The following is a 16749-nucleotide window of genomic DNA, read 5'->3' as shown; positions in this document are numbered from 1 at the left end:
TAGGATTAGTCCTATGATGAATGAGAGAGATTGTCGGTAGTGCAGTTGGAAAACTTTTAATTAATTGAAATCAAGAAGGGCTACAGCAAGGAGGTAAGTTTTGAGTAGGTAAAGTTTTCATGGTAGAGAGAGAGGTGTGGGGAGAGTCCTCTAGACCAGGGAATGAATGCTGTAAGGGAAGTCTGGTGGACTGTTGTGTGGTGTGTGGAGTGTTTGGGGGAAGAGTAGAAGTAAAAAATTGGATGTCAGGTTGCAGCCACATGATGGACAAACCACAGGGTCAGACCGAAGACTTTTGGTTTAATCCTGAAAGTGTTGGGCAAACAGTTCGAGGATTTCTGATGATTGAAATGACATGATGAATCTTTGAAAACTTAATTTGATGAGATTTGAATGAAATAATTTAAGAATATTCCCAGTTGGGAAGTTTCTGTCTTGGTCTATGGTCCATGTGAGGTTTTAATGTGAATCTAGGAAAACAGTGGAATTAAATGCAATAGCAAATCACCAGTAAAACTAATAAAAGCAACAGTAAATAGGTATGTAGCATTTTCACATAAATAAATTCTTTCCTACATTTCATTTAAACTTTATCTGTCTCCATGTTTTATAAATGAAGGAGCTGCTGTATAGAGCTTACACTGTTGAAAAGTAACCTCAAAAAAGGTGGAAGTGTCTTATTGGATGGTGGTTATTCAGTGAGTTACAGGAGTTCATCAGAGTTTTATGTTAATATGATGACCAGATACTATGTGCTCATCGGTTTTATGTACCAAAATCTTTATGCTATTCAGATACCATCTTAAATCAGCTACTCAGATAATGGAATGTACTTTTCCACCTGAGGAATTTCTTCCTGGTTATCAAACGGTAAAAGAGTGTAGCCAGAGTTCTAAGGGATACTGAGGAAAAATGAAGGCCTGAGTCATCATCAGGAGAAATCTTGGTTAAATTTTCTCAGCCAATGGCAAGACAGGATGAAGTCTCAGGCAGAAGAGGATAGCTTCTTCCTGCCACCCCCTGCCCGGCATTTTCAAACCATTTAGAGAGTAACAGTAATAGAGTTGGGGTGAAAATAAGACTTGTATTGCTAGCTTGAAATGGCAACATCTTTGGAAACTGAAAGTGTCACATTTCTCTGTTTTATTTTCTCACTGTAGAATACCTGGATCTTCAATGGCAGGTGACGACGTGATCAGAAGACCGAGATGAATTTTAACACTATTCTAGAAGAGATTCTTATTAAAAGGTCACAGCAGAAAAAGAAGACATCACCTTTAAACTACAAAGAGAGACTTTTCGTCCTTACACAGTCCATGTTAACCTACTATGAGGGTCGAGCAGAGGTAAGAGACAACTGTACCATTTACATTCTTGTGTTTTGTGTTTTTTATTTTATACAGTGGCTCTGCTGTCCAGTCGTATGGAATAAACATTGTGTTAATGAAGTGAAGGTTATGCATTGTCATCATTTGGACTTGAAATAGAAATCATTTTCAGATCTGTTAATAGTTAATGTTATATAGAGGTCCATTTTATATTCAACTATTGAACTACTCTTCTAGAGAAAATAAATTCCTAAATTGATTTTAGATCTTTATGGAATTCATTAGATATGTTGTGTGCATGGCTGTAGTCACATAAACTCCCAGATCATGTATCACAGGAGAAATGTATGAACATTTCTTCATTGTTAAGTGGAAGTTACTTAAAACTGATTTTTGTGATTTTTGTGGACACAACCAACAAATTATTGAAGTTGACCTGAAGTAGAATTTATACTTTTTTTTTGTTGTTGGTTGTGGGGCTTGAACTCTGGGCCTGAACGCTGTCCCTCAGCTCTTCAGCTCAAGGCTAGCACTCTACCACTTGAGCTACAGCGCCACTTCCGGTTTTCTGGTGGTTTATTGGAGAAAAGAGTTTCACAGACTTTCCTGCCCGGGTTAGCTTTGAACCATGATCCTCAGATCTCAGCCTCCTGAGTAACTAGGATTACAGGCGTGAGCCACCAGCTCCTGGCTTAGAATTTGTACTTTTAATAGCAAGCAGTTACTGCAAGCCTCCTTTGATGGGATCAAAAGGAAGCCACCGATTGAAAATCCTGGTCAGTGAACACCTGCTGCTGGAGGTTTGTGGTTGGTCAGCTCCTGGCTTGTCAGTTGTCTTAGCTTTCTGCTTCTACCATTATATAGGGAATATGGATAAATAGTCGTTTTGGCCTACTTTTTTGCTCCTGACACACTGGGTATGCTACTTTCTAGTACTGCCATGGTTTTTATCTGCTAGGAACACCCTTAACTTCTAGGGAGCTGCTGGGGATTCCATTTCCCTTGGTTGACCACATGCTGTGTGTTATAAAATTGATTGCTTGGTGATCCTGATAGTTGATTTTAATTTTGCTTTTTTCCCTGACATGCATTCCTCAAGTTGATTTACTTGCTTTGTTTTTTGTTTTACTCTCATTAACGTCTTTGTCAATGATCTGGTCAGATATTTGGGTGGTTTTTCCCCAGTTTAGATAGAATTGCATTGTTTCTCATGGGTGGTTCTCAACTCTGTTGAATTCTGCTGTGACTTGTCATTGTGACCTGAGCTATTCTTCCTGCTTCCTGTTCAAGTGAATTAAGACCAAAGTGCCTAATCCTTAAATTCCTTCAAATGCTGGAAACTTCAAAAGCCCTTTTAGTTGTAAAAGAGATTATTTTTTCCTATTGTTATTCTATTTAGTGTGCCTATATGAGCTGGTTAATTATCTAGTGATGTCCCAGTACCTGAAGGGAGTATCATGTTGTTTATGGAGTGAATACTCTATTTCATATATCAAATCAGAAAATTTCAGAAATGTGCAAGTTTTCAGATAAGGATTGTTACTAGAAATATGGATGATTTTAAAATCTTTGAAGTGTCAGTGCAGGGTGAACGCAGCACATTGCAGGTGAGAAGGGGAGACCTTCACCCTCAGAAGCAGGTGGGACAGGTTTATCCTAATGTGATTCATGGATCAGGACAAACAGATGTTTGGCCTTGTGGTGTGCATGTGTATGTGTGTGCACGTGTGCACGCATGCGAGTACGCGTGTGTGTGTGCAGGTCTTGAGGCTTGAACTCAAGGCCTGGGTGCTGTCCCTGAATTTTTTTTGCTCAAGGAGAGCATTGTGTCATTTGGGCCACAGTTCCACCTCCAGATTTTTTGGTGGTTAATTGGAGATAAGAATCTCCGGCTGGACTGAACTTTCCTGCCCGGGCTGACTTCAAACCACCATCTTCAGATCTTAGCCCCTGGGTAGCTAGGATTACAGGCATGAGCCACAGGCACCTGGTTTAAGATTTGTATCTTTTAACACTTCTCAGATTCTGAAGACTGAAGTGGGGTTAAAAAAAATGTTCCTTTTATTTCAGGACAAGTGTAAGCATTTGCACCAAAGTTCAGAGGTTACTAGACTATTTACCAGTTTGTAAAAAGTGGTACAGCTCTCAATACCATAGTCTTCCTTTATTCCAGGGTTACATTCCAAGTCTCCCAGGGGATGCCTGAATTGGATGGTGCCAATCTCTATGTATACTGTGCTTTGCCCTATATGTGCATACCTGCATACAGTTTAATTTATAAATTATACACAATAAGAGATAAGCAATAAGAAAATAGAAGAACTAATAAAAAGTAGAACTATAATAATATACTGTAATAAAATGGCCAGTACCATTGCTCTTGTGCAATACCACTACAAGATTGGCTAAAAGTTTACCAGTGGGTGAATAGTGTACACAGTATAGATATTATCTGTGGACAAGAGGATTATTCATGTCCCAGGTGAGATGAAGTAAGATACTTACAATTCTGGGAATGACCTGAATATTCCTTATGAATTGTTGTTTCTGGCATTTTTCCTTTAATATTTTGGACTATGGTTAACTACAAGTAGGTAATTAAACTTTGGATGACCAAATCAAAGATAAGGGGGTGACTATACTCTATAGTACAGTGGTTGGTGAATGATGTGATTTTTGTGATTCTGAAAATTCTCAATTATATTATTTCTTGAAAACTCATCATCTTATTGTCACTTGTGCCTTCTTTCTGAAATAAGGTAATATTGACCTCCTTTTTGTGTTCCAATTTCTTTTCTTCTGTTTCTTTTCCAATTTCTGAGTTATATTTTCTTCTCTTTCTCCCTCAGACTTGTCTGTTCTCATCATTAATCACGTAAGATGCTAAGGGTGAAGTTCAAGGATCTGATTTATGTTCTTAATTTGCCAGAGTACCTATCTTTGCTTAATAATATTTACTGCTTTGTTTTTTAGGAGGCTGAAATCCATTTAAAGTAGATGGTGGAGGGATAGAGAATATTACTCCTCCTCACACTCTTAAATTTGTGTTGTTAATTGTAATTTTGCTGTGCTTTCATGCTTACAGAAAAGCTACAGTAAGTATAAGGAACTTTCAAGAAACCGGTGGTGTTTGAGAAAATTGCTTGTGGTTTTGTCCCTTTATTTTGTTGTTCTTATGGTCTCTGTATATTATTATTATTATTTTTCTGAATCATTTGTCAGTTTAGTTGCTGATGTTGCTTGAAATAGGTCACTGTGCATTGTCTAATGACTGGGACAGTCTCTTTTACAACCACATTGTAGTGATCAATATCAAGAGTCCATCAATAGCCAGACAAATTTCATATATGGTTTCACAAATGTCTTTATGGCTACTTCTCAAATAATGGTTGCTTTTCCCTATCCCCTCAAATCTAGGATCTAATTCATGAATCATACAATACATTTAGTCAAGAAACAAAGTTTCTTGTCTTAAATTGTGTTAAGTTAATTAAATAGTGTTTAAATGTTCCTAGTGGGAAGAAGAGAAATGTATAGAAGTGTTCTTGTCCATTTCATATTGTAAAACACCAGCTATAATGTGAATTCCCAGTGATTTTTATGTACAAGTTTATAAACATGATGAGATTTAAAAATCCTCATGTCATGGAGACTGGCCACTGGGTTGGAAGGAGTGGCTCGTGTTAGTTTTTCTGAGTAACTATGCTGTAGTACAAAAACTAGTGGTAGGAATATAGATCTTCAACAGTGGATTATTTTCTTTACCTTGTGATAAATCCTGTAACTGCAATTAGCCTTTCTCTGTATATGTCTAGTGCCAAGTCTGAACTCAGGGTCTTTCACTCTCCACTTGCTTGTTCATGGCTGTTGCTCTACAATTGGAACCATGCTTCTGATATGGCATTTTGCTGGTTAATTGGAGATGGACTCTCAAGCTAGACTGCCTAGGCTGGCATCTAACTTTGAGATCCTTAGATCTTAACCTCCTGAGTAGCTAGGGTTACTGGAATGAGTCAGCAGGGCACAGTTATCTTAGTGTCACTTTCCCCCTGAATCTGTTCAGAAGACTGTTATAGACATCGAAGTCATTTATTTAAAAAAAATCAATTTCTAGGATGTCTTTCAAATAATGTTAAGAGTTTATTAAATAGTATTTCTGTCCACTGCTCTTTTCTCACTTGACTATTGGAAGTAAACTTTCTTTCTTTTTTCTTTTTTTTCATTTGCCAGTCTTCAGGCTTGAACTCAGGGCCTGGGCACTGTTTCTGAGCTCTTCTGCTCAAGGCTAGTGCTCTACCATGTGAACTACAGCTCCACTTCTGGCTCTTTTTGGTGCTTAATTGGAGATAGGAGTCTCACAGACTTTCCTGCCTCGGCTGGCTTTGAACCACGATCCTCAGATCTCAGCCTCCTGAGCAGCTAGGATCACAGGCATGAAGCATTAACACCCAACAGGAAACTTTACTTAATCAGAAGTATATGCAACTTTTTGCAAAATCCTTCTTTAAAAAACAATTGTGTTTGACATCATGATTTGTATAACCAGCATTTTATTTCTCTGCTGCTCCAGGAACTCTGGGGCTGGAGATTAAGTCTTCCAAGCTACTTCCTTGTGATTAGTGTAAGGTATATTAAGTAGGTTTCCTTAGGTAGCCGAAGAAGAGAACACCATGCGCTATTCAGGTAGGAAAAGAAATTTATTTACCAAACTGCTGCCCCCACCATGCGTGGTAGAGAGGCATGGCTGAAAAGGAAAAGGGGCGACCCACCCCTGGGCCAGGACTTATCTAGGCCAGGGACAGGAAGAGGTGTGGCCAGGTGGTGGAAAGGTGTACCCACACTGGATCCTGATGTGACCTCAGGGTCTGGGACCCTTCTTATAAGTACCTCATGCTAACCGATTGCGCCACTGGAGCTCCTCTGGGACCCTTCTAAGGTCAGATGGGAGGCATGTGACCAGAGGTGGCCCCGGATGTGACCTAGCAGGAAGGGAAGGTGACTGCTTCCAGGTCTGTCAGTTACCTAGGAAATAGGTACTGGGCGGAAACTTAGCCAAGAGGTAGGGAGGTATCCCTGTGTAGACCTTACATTCCAGCCTTTTGATAATTATGAAAAAGGATGAAGATTTTCTCTGTCTACTTCCTGCTGGCAAGGTGTGTCGGCAGTAGGGGTAAAAGGCTGAGATGTGGTCCCCTCTGGGAGAAGGCAGCAGGCAGCAGCTGTCACTTGGTGGTAGTCCTTGAATGAAGTCTGGAAGAAGTCTCATTAGGCAGTGAGGAGCTGCACACACATCCAAAAATACTAGAGAGCAAACAAATAGCAAGGGGAAGGGTCTGGGGCAGAAAATTATCTCCTGCATTCCAGGCTGTCCTGGAGTTGGTGGAAATGTCCCAAGCTACTTGACATTTGGCAACTAGGTAGGGAGAACATCAGGTAAGCAAGAATGTAAATTCCTGTCCAGTTAAAAGGTAGACTGGTATGGAAATCAGAGGGGCAAGGCTTCTCACTTCTGTTGACCTACCAGTTCTGGTTAATTTTTTGAAAGGGCATGCACAAAGTGGCTGATGTAACATCATCTCCTCTTACTCCTCTCCATGGTCCCTTGATCCCCAGACTGGCTGAGTCTAGGTGCTTGTTGCTGGGATGGCTTGTCCCAGTTGGTATTCATGGAGATTTGAACTCAAGGCCTGGGCACTGTCCCTGAGTACTTCTGCTCAAGGCTAGTGTTCTACCACTTTGAGTTATAGTACCACTTCCAGTGTTTGCTGGTTAATTAGAGCTAAGCGCCTGGTTCTTTGCAGGTTAGTTGAGAGATGGAGTCTTAGGGATTTTTCGGCCTGGACTGGCTTTCAACCGCAATCTCTGCCACAAAAACCCTTTATTATTTCCAATGAAAGCAACAAGGAGATCAGATAGAATAAGTAGAGCTTACCTGGTCCTTATTAAGAATTGACCAACAAATATTCTGCAGTGACAAAACTTGTTAGCTCTGATGAGAATTTTAGCACAGATATAGTATTGATTTCTTTCTGGTAACCCTAACAGTGCTTAAGTTAACCAGAGTTACAGAAAGAGCCTTAGCTTTTGCAAATCCAAAGCAATCTTTCACCAGGAAATCAGCTGTGTGTGATGGAGCCAAGCAAGACTCCAGTCTACTTTTACCATGGTGGAGGTAGTCAGGATGGTCTAGGCAGGAATGAGGCTGTCTTCCAGGTTGGAAGAGATGGACTGGATCTGGACTACATGTAGACTGGTTGGCACTGAACTACAAATCCAAACAGAGTAAGAAGTGGTGTGGATGTGGATGTGAAGGCCAGCAATGGTATTAGTGAAAAGTCTTGTGTGGTGTCGCAAGGCAGTTCGGTTCGCAGAAAAGGGGTGGTTAAGAAATTTTAACATTTCCAACTAAAAAAACCCACCAAGTCATGGCCTAGGTCTGCCAGTTACCTAGGTAACAGATACTAGGCAGAAACTGAGCCAAGAGGTAGGGAGGTGTCCCTGTGTAGACTTCACCATTAGTATTTTCTCTGAGAGTAAGTATGATGGTCCTTATTCTGAGAGATAGTTTATTTTATTTTGATTTTTTTGGCCAGTTCTGGACCTTGAACTCAGGTCCTGGGCACTGTCCCTAAGCTGCTTTATTTTTGCTCAAGACTAGCACTCTACCACTTGAACCTCAGCGCTGGCTTTTTCTGTTTATGTGGTACTGACGAAGACAACCCAGGGCTTCATGCATGCTAGGCAAGCACTCTACTACTAAGCCACATACCCAGCCCGGAGAGACAGTTTAAAAGGAGACCAAATGATAAGAATGGAAGAAGTTTTGGTAGCAAAAATATAGTCTTTATACATCCCCCTCTTCAAGGGGTGGAGTTAGGGTAGGATAGATAAAGGTTTCCACTTGGCGTGTGAGCAATGATAGACAAAAAAAATCCACTTCATACAGATGAAATAGCATATGCAAAGACTCTGGGGTGAAGCAGAACTTGGTGTGTTTATGGAACGGTTCCATTCCTTCATCGGTTTGGACTTATATAGTCAATAATTACTTGTACAAAGAAATGACTGATTTATTAGTAACAAAGAAGAATCATACAAGTTTAGAATTCCAAGAGACTTTGAAGAATGACCTTCAGATTTTTCCCTTCTAGAAACTGAAGATGGAGAGAGATTTGCTTCAGGCCACCCAGAAGCTGATTGTTTACCTAGGCAAAAACTCACATCAGGATTGGCTTGGATCAGCCTGACCGTGCCACTCCCTCAGTTCTGAAAAGCCAGTATGGGGGTTGTTTGTTTGTGTAAGTGGGTGAGGGCACTCTACAGGATCAGATAGTCTTGTGGTTTGCAGTTCTAATAGATTCCATCAGGCTGAGGCTATTGCTCAATGATAGAGACATGAACTATGAGACTCTGGGTTCAATCTTCACTACCACTCATGTATGGGAATAAATAGTGGATACCATCTAATGACTCTTGAGAACCTAATGCATAAAAATGCTCATTACTCTTAATACCTTTGGAGCATTGCTCCTGTTGTGCCTGTTGTGTCCTCTTCTCTCTGGTTATCCAGGTCCCATCTCGATCCTCTTCAGTGGGAGGCATGGGACATTTCCTTGGTTATAAAGATTTTGCCTTTTGTAAATTATGTTTAAAGTCCTGTGTGGTATTGTTACTCCTTTTCTCCCTCCCCAACCATCTGTATACAATAATCTCTTCCAGGCCTAAACATTGTTGCATAATTTAAACGTATCTGCCAGTGCCTTGGGCCTATTAACTCAAAATTTTCATGGATAATGATTACAATACTGCTGATCACTAGATACTTAAATTCAGCAAAGAGATCCCTTAGATATTGGGATAATTTTCCAGGTAATTCCATTTTTTTTAGGAGATCTACTACTTAAATGTAGAAACAAAAGTGTTTTTTTTTTTTTTAAATTTACTATTTGCTAGTATTAATTGGTCCCACAAAGCAAAATGTGGATTTTAGTCCACAGAACCAGAGTGTAAAGTATCAGAAGAGAGCCCATGGAAATTTGAGAAATTGAAACTACATTTTGTGTGTTTCTAAACCTGTTTTAGACATGTAGAAAATAATATGCAGAAAGTAGCTTAGATACATCTGTGTTATTCAGAAACAAATTCAACAGAATTCTTTCAACTCTTTTTGGAGAACTTTGTGATTTGAAGCCCAAATTATTTGGTACTTAAAGTTCCAATTAATGACTACACTACTTGAGATAAAAATGTTAGTATTTTCTTTCTTTCTTTTTTTTTTTTTGTTGGTTGTGAGATTTGAACTCATCCCTTCGTTTTTGTGCTCAAAGCTAGTAGTGCTTTACCAGTCTGAGCCACAGTGCCATTTCTGGCTTTTTGGTAGTTAATTAGAGATAAGAGTCTTACAGACTTTCCTGCCCAGGCTGGCTTTGAACTGCCTATCTTCAGATCTCAGCTTCCAGAGTAGCTAGCATTATAGGCTTGAGCCACTGACATTCAGTGACCTTTTCAAGTTTTAATCTTAGAAGACTACCTCTAAGATTTCCATGATTTCACATGTAAGTACTTGTAAAGAAAAGCTGCAAAATATATATAACATAGTTGTTGATTAAGTAAATAAGACACATTCATGCAAAGTTGGGTACCAGTGGCTCATACCTATAACCCTAGCTACTAAGGAGGCTGAGATCTGAGGATCATGATTCAAAGCCAGCCTGAGCAGGAAAGTCCATGAGACTACCTACAATAAACTACCTAAAGCTGGAAGTGGAGCTGTGGCTAAAGAGCTAGTGTACTAGCCTTGAGGAAAAAGAAGGTCAGGATAGGAACACAGACACAAAGAAAGAGACATGCATTAAATCTCTAAAGATTTTTAATAGGTTGTGGGAAAGCTATTTTCCCTTTTATTGTACTTATATGAAATAACCTTTTTCTGATCTATCTTTTTTGGTTATTGTTTCAGTACCAGGTTTTGAACTCTGGGCCAGTGCTGCTTGGCTTACTTGCTCAGCTGGCACTCACCACTTGAACCATGCTCCCAGTCTGGTGGTTATGGCTGATTTGCTAGAATCTCTGGATTTTTATGCTTGGGTTGGCTTTGAACTTCAATCCTTTAGATCTCAGCCTTCTGATTAGTTAAATTACAGGCAGGAGCCACATTTTCTGCCACATTTGCTTGGCTCTCTGTTCTTTAAGTAATGATAGTATTCCTTGATTTTATTTGCCCCTGCAAAAAATAACATAAAGGGTGTAATTTCTTGCTCCTTGTTACATTGTAACATGTAAATTTTGCTCTTTTTAGAGGATTGTGGATATAATTTCTTAGTGGATGAGAAACCATGAACTTTCATTTGTAAGATGGGATTCAGCTCCTTGTGAGCTTTTGCCCAACAGTTATACAACGGAGAGCTAGTTACTAGGTTCAGGGTTCAGTGGTTCTGATGATTGCTATGATACAAGATGAATGGATCTGGCTTGGTTTAGCACACAGTCTGATGAGACCACATAGTTCCACAATTATGGTCATAGGACTTAACTTTCTTCTGTTACCTCCATCCACTGCGCTGTGTAGTAGTGCTCTTGGGCCGGAATTCCACCTTCTCATCCCATGTACCTCTGTTGTTTACACTGGCCATGTATTTGTGTATCACCCAGAACTTAACTGCACCGGCCCTTGGGTTGCTGGGTGTATTGTGGGCCTTATTCCTAGGGGATTTCCAGGATTTCTTTCTGCTCTTCAACTTTACATAGCAAGATTCCACAGAAGTTCAAAGGCTTTGTCTAATGCTGGCTTCATTCCATTCTCCCAAGAATTCCTACAAAGTATCTGCAAATAATGCACACGTTTGTCCTCTACTATTTTATACAAGTGGAGAAACTGGGCGACTAACAAATCAGGTGCCCTCCCACTTGACAAGGTACCTCAAATGTCTTCTCTTTCTGCCTAGTGTGCTGTTAAACCACACAGTGCGACTTCCTCCAACAGCCACCTCACTTCACTGACCACCTCCGTGCCTCCATTTCCTTCCTCCTTGCCTTCTTTGGCTGCATGTTAGGCCTCGAAGAGGGTGATCTTACCAGTTGCTGTTTGTGTTTTGTTTTCTTCCTTTGTTGGCCTCTTTGTGAGGTGGTGGGAACCTGTGCATTCAAAGATGTCAGAGTCCATAGCTCATCAGCATTTATTCTCTGTGGCAGTACCTAAATTTAGATGTTTTTCCTCTTAGATTTTCTGATTTTTTTTCTTTCCTATTTTACCAAAACTTGTTTGTACTTTGTGGCTTGTCTGACTCTCTTAATACATTCTACCTCTCTGAGTGTAATAAAGTATATATCACTTGGATTTTGCCATTATAACCATTTAAAAGTATACAATTCAGCATCAGAAAGTGCATTTATAATGTTATTAACTTAAGGGAAATGCAAAACCCACAATGTCACACCCATTAGGGTGGCCTTGATCCACAAGAGAGCTAAAAATTAAGCAGAATCTAAAGAAATTGGAACCCCTAATGGACTGCCAATGGGCAGCTGCATTGAAAAACAGCAGCATAGTTTATAGGAAATGATCTAAAAGACAAAGCACTTCTATTCATAACCATTACAGATAAACATATGTCCACACAAAAACATTTACATGAATATTTATAGCTCTATTTATAATAATCAAAAGGTTAAAAAAAAGCCTAAATGTCTTACCCACACAAATAATTTTTGGTATATATACACAACAGAGTACAATAAAAAAAAATTAGGCTGGATATGAATGGCCCAGACCTGTAATTCTAGTTCCTCAGGAGGCAGAGATTGGGAAGATCACAGTTTGAGAGAAAAAGTTCACGTAATGATTGCAACCAATAGCTTAGGTACAGTGGCATGCCTCTGAAATGGGATGTGTACAAGTAGCTTGTGCGCAGGCTCATCACCCCATTGGAGGGGAGGGATGTGTGAATTGAGTTTGATGTCTGCTGTCAGGGCACTGTAAATCCATAGAGAGGCCACTCATCCACACTAGTCTAGGTAGAAAAGAATACTGAGTGTCTACCACTTACCTATCTGTAGCCATAGTCTTATTTTTAAGAGAAATCCAAGGCTGAGGGACCATAATAACTAGCTCAGTGATTCATTGCTAATAAGTGTCAAAGTTGGGATTCAAGCCAGTTCTTCCTTAAACTAGGGCTTATTCCAGTTCACACCTGGGGGAATCTCTGATACCACTCCCACTAGCCATGTTGGCCGGAAAGAGTCATATATCTGTTTTAGACTATCTTTTGTTACAGAAAAACTGTGAAGAAAGAGAAAAAGCAGAAGGAGTGGAGTTTGGAGGAAGTACTGCTGGCTTCTGAGAGTCCTTTCTCCAGGGGGTCACATGGAGCATGCTGAAAACCCAGCACTGAACTACAGCAATGCATAGCAATTGTTGTCTAATCAACACGTGTGAAATCTTTACAGCTCAATGCCCTAGGTTTTTATTGAGGGCTGGTCACTTAAGGTGCCCTCTGCCTAGCATCGTGCCTACGTTCCAGAGTGCCAGAAGAAGAACAATTTTGATTTGATAAACTGTTTAGACATAGTAAGATCCTCTGCCAGAAATGGTGAGATTGTCCCCAAATCCAGCATCCCAGATGGCAGCCAAGAGCCGGCCATTTGAAGAATAGCAGTCTTCAGCCACAGTGTTAACTGTCTTTCTGCATGCTGACCAAATACAAAAATAAGGAAGTAAATTGAGAAAGGATAGAGGCCTTATCATTAGATTCCCTTCCTGCAAGTGTCTGCAGGGCCCTGATAGGTGGTGGGTTTCCAGTAGGGAAACAGATCTGCATTGGTGTAGCTTGCAAGTGGTCCTGGGTTCACCCAGAACTACTTTCCCTCCTAATGTGATGAATTACCATTGCTTATCTCAGATGGAGCTTTATAAACCCAATCCTGTATTTATGGTGACTTTTCTCTTTTGAAAGGTCCTCATTTGAATAGCTGAGATCTACTATTTGTGTTTCCAGTGGAAATATTGGTTCTTTTGTTCCAAAACCCCAGACACCGTGTCTCCGACTCACTGTTACTTGGGTTGTTTCTGACTAAAAGTGGAACGATTTGCTCCACCTGGCTTCCTCCGTGTCTGGGTCATAGGTCCTTTGTGCTCATGTGTAGAGCATGTGGTATCTAGCTGTCATAAGCACATTGCAGGAGGTTCTGCCACAGGGGACCAGTTCTAGGTAGGCTCACCATTGCTATCCCAAGTGCCCATCATCCAAGTCCTTGTATTCTGTGTTACCATCTTGACATCACAGACAGATAGAAAGCCATTATCCCTTTATTTTGGGTCTCATGATGTCCTTATTTTCCTGATTGGCATTGCATAATTACTTTTCCATTACTTTAATGAGAAGCCCACCAGTGGTCTTCTTTAGAGTTCAGTTAAGCAGGTTCCCCCCCGACCCCCCTTTGGGAATCCTGGGGATTGTTTTCAGAGCCTCATGCTCACTCTGCTTGCTCAAACAAAGCTGTTGCTTTTCCACTTGAGCCATTCCTCTAGTCTGGCATTTTGCTAGTTGATGACAGATGGAATCTCATGGACTTTTTTTGCCTGAGCTAGCTTCAAACTGCCACCTTGGATCTCAGCCTCCTGAGTAGCAAGGGTTACAGGTGTGAGCCCCTGATGCCTGGCAAGAAACACTAGTTGTGGTGTTGGATGGCCATGTCCACATCTGGAGCTCTGGTACTTCCACCTAACCTGAACAAGTAAATGTCACGCCTCTGTGTCTCATTTTCCTTCTCTATGAAACAGAGAGAATAATAAGTACCACATCCTAGGAGGGTTGCTATGGGGATCATCTGAAACTGATATATCTAAAATGTGCCCAGAATGAATTAAAAGCCACATCTGGGACATGGTGACCCTTAAAGAGAAGTTTGTCATATTGACCCTCTTCTTAACTCTCAGGATGTGAAAATCCATTCCCTGTTTTGAGTTCTCATTCTGGGTTGAGTAGATGAAGTTCCTTACCCTACTCACAGTCCTCTAAAACTTTAGCATTGCTTAATATAAATGAATCTCACAGATTGTCAATCAACCATGGAAAAAAAATCTAAGATTGTTGGAAGAAGTTCTAGGGTAGAGAGTGAGTGTGTTCACCATCACAGGCCAGAATCAGGCCATCTGGGGCTCCATCCAGGAGTATTCCTGACTTTGTGAGCTGAGCAACCATTGACTGGACCCTTGTGTTGGGCTTTTGGTTGTCTTTATAGAAAGGAAAATACATTCCCTATCAAAGGCCTGGAGACCTGTACACAGCCTCTTCTTAGCCTGTCTCTGCGGGTAAAGGCCAGAAACATGAAAACGGATTCTTAAACATTTCCTATACAGATAGTAAAATCCCAAACCAGTGGCTGCTCTGTACCTGCTTGTTTGGGTTCTGATAAGGTAGAAAATGAAATTCTAGTGACATACTCCAATCCTATTGGTTTTTTTTTTATTCTTGTGAAGATGTATTAGGGCCTTCCATCTTGTGTTTCAAAGTCATAACTCTTCCCCCCTCTCAAAGTCATAACTCTTAAGAAGTTTGTTTGCTAAACTTTACTGTAGTAAAGTCTCAAACGTGCAAACACAGCAAAATCAAAACAGAATCCACTTACCAGCATGGAACATTCTGCTTCTCCTCTCCCTTCTCTCCTCTCCCCCTACCCTTAACCTCTTCTGGGCCACATGAGGCTCCCTGTGGGTCTGCCTCCACTTACAACTCAGCTGGAAATCATCTCTCTGCTTGTTGAATGGTTTAACTCTTCTTTGTGCATAAGTCCTTGATATGTGGCTCCTTGTGTGAACTCAGGCTCTCCAGCTTCCTTTCTGCTCACTCCGTCTTGTGGTCTGGCCCACAGAACTTGAAGAACTGCCCTATTTCTACCAACCTCTCTAGGGTGGGTTCTGATCCCACCTGACATTAGCTTTAAGGAGACAGCATCCGTTCCAATGGCTCTGTTGAGCATCCACAGTCAGTCAGCAGGATGACTTCCCTAGTTTGTTTCTCAAGGCCTGCCTTGTGAAGTCTGCAGGCTCTTAGTCTTCTCAAGTTTCAAGGGTCTGAAAAGAAACTCAAACTTCCTCCCCTCTCATTTCCAGCACAGTAATTGGTACTATGGTGTACCCCACTGCTTATGCCAGAAACATGGAAGTCTGTCTAAACTATCCCTGGTTTAGACATTTCCTCTCTCATCTGGACTTTAAAAAGGTTCTGATGGGTCCACCTTCTAAATACAGCTCAGTCCTGCCACTTCCCTCTCATCTCTACCACTACCATGATCTAAGCCATTGCTGTCTCTTCTTGGGTGACTACAGTAAGTAGCCACCATAGCTGTTAGGACTAACTTAGGCAATATAGCATACAAAGTCCTTAAAAAAAAGTAGCTTTTTAAAAAATGGATTTTTTCTCTCATTGTGGGGATGAAATTTAAAAAGGCTGAAGAAAAACTGTACATATGTATGTAACTGTTACCCCTCTATACATCACCTTGACAATTAAATTTAAAAAATAAACAATAGACAGTACTAAAAAAAAAAAGCTATATAGAACTTAATGTGAGTGTATTCACACTTGGGATCCTGTATTCTGTCTTTCCTTTCCACCATCCTGGCTGATAGATCTATTATTTTGGCTTAAAATGGCTGCTAGAGCTCCATCCCTCTTGTCTGAATTGAACATTGATTTGTCTGAAGAAGAAAGCAAGCTAGAAAAGCAAGAAAAGATATCTCTGCCAGACCCAATTCCCATTAGTATGCTTGTTTTATGTTCTGCTCAAGATTTTGCTTCTATCTCATTGGTCAGAACTTAACCATGTGGCCATACCTAACTGCAACGGGAGCTGAGAGATAGTCTATCTGGGTGCCAATAGACCCATCCAAAAAAGCGTTAGAGGGAAATGGATGTGGTAGGTGGACAGCAAGCAGTTTTTGCCACATCATAACTCCTTTCCATTTTGTCCTTTTCTAGTCTGCTGTTCACAATGGCTACAGTGGGCAAAAACAGATATGATCGTGCCCACCTTAGTCTAAGACCTATTAGGAATTTCACATTATTCCCATATAATATCAGAAGTCCTCATTTTGGCCTCTGGGACACTGTAGCTGCCGCCTTTTACCTCTGCCCCAACCAGCTATATAGTTCCTTCTCCCTCTGATTTTGTTTTCGGTCTGGAGCACATGGCTAGGAGTAGAGTGTGGAATGGAGCTTGGGGAGCCAGGCAGTGGTCTTTCCCTGCACATGGCCTCCTCACAAGGAAGAAGAGACCCAAAGCCTCTAACTAGGCTGAAGAATAGTGATTTGGTAAATCGCAGAAACCCAACAAACCAACCGAACAATAGCACAAAAACAAGAAGCTGGAGTTTGGGTGAGGGCAGTGTGAGGGAGAGGGGAAAAGGAAGTAGGAGGAGGAG

General features: G+C 40.8%; 1 protein-coding gene across 4 annotated transcripts in view; it reads left to right on the top strand.

Moving 5' to 3' along the window:
* The window catches only part of Tec (tec protein tyrosine kinase), a 96652-nt gene that overhangs the window by 31663 nt on the left and 48240 nt on the right, over positions 1-16749 (top strand). For all 4 annotated transcript variants that reach the window (XM_042678312.1, XM_042678314.1, XM_042678311.1 and 1 more), the window contains exon 2: positions 1161-1346. In XM_042678312.1, the coding sequence (XP_042534246.1) occupies positions 1209-1346 (138 nt within the window). In that variant the 5' untranslated portion in view covers positions 1161-1208. The remainder of the gene's footprint in view (positions 1-1160; positions 1347-16749) is intronic.

Source organism: Dipodomys spectabilis, unplaced genomic scaffold (assembly GCF_019054845.1).
Source record: "Dipodomys spectabilis isolate Male_0828 unplaced genomic scaffold, ASM1905484v1 ptg000043l, whole genome shotgun sequence".
NCBI lineage: Eukaryota > Metazoa > Chordata > Mammalia > Rodentia > Heteromyidae > Dipodomys > Dipodomys spectabilis.
The sequence above is the reverse complement of the archived record's forward strand: the minus strand, read 5'-3'. Positions and strand labels throughout refer to the sequence as shown.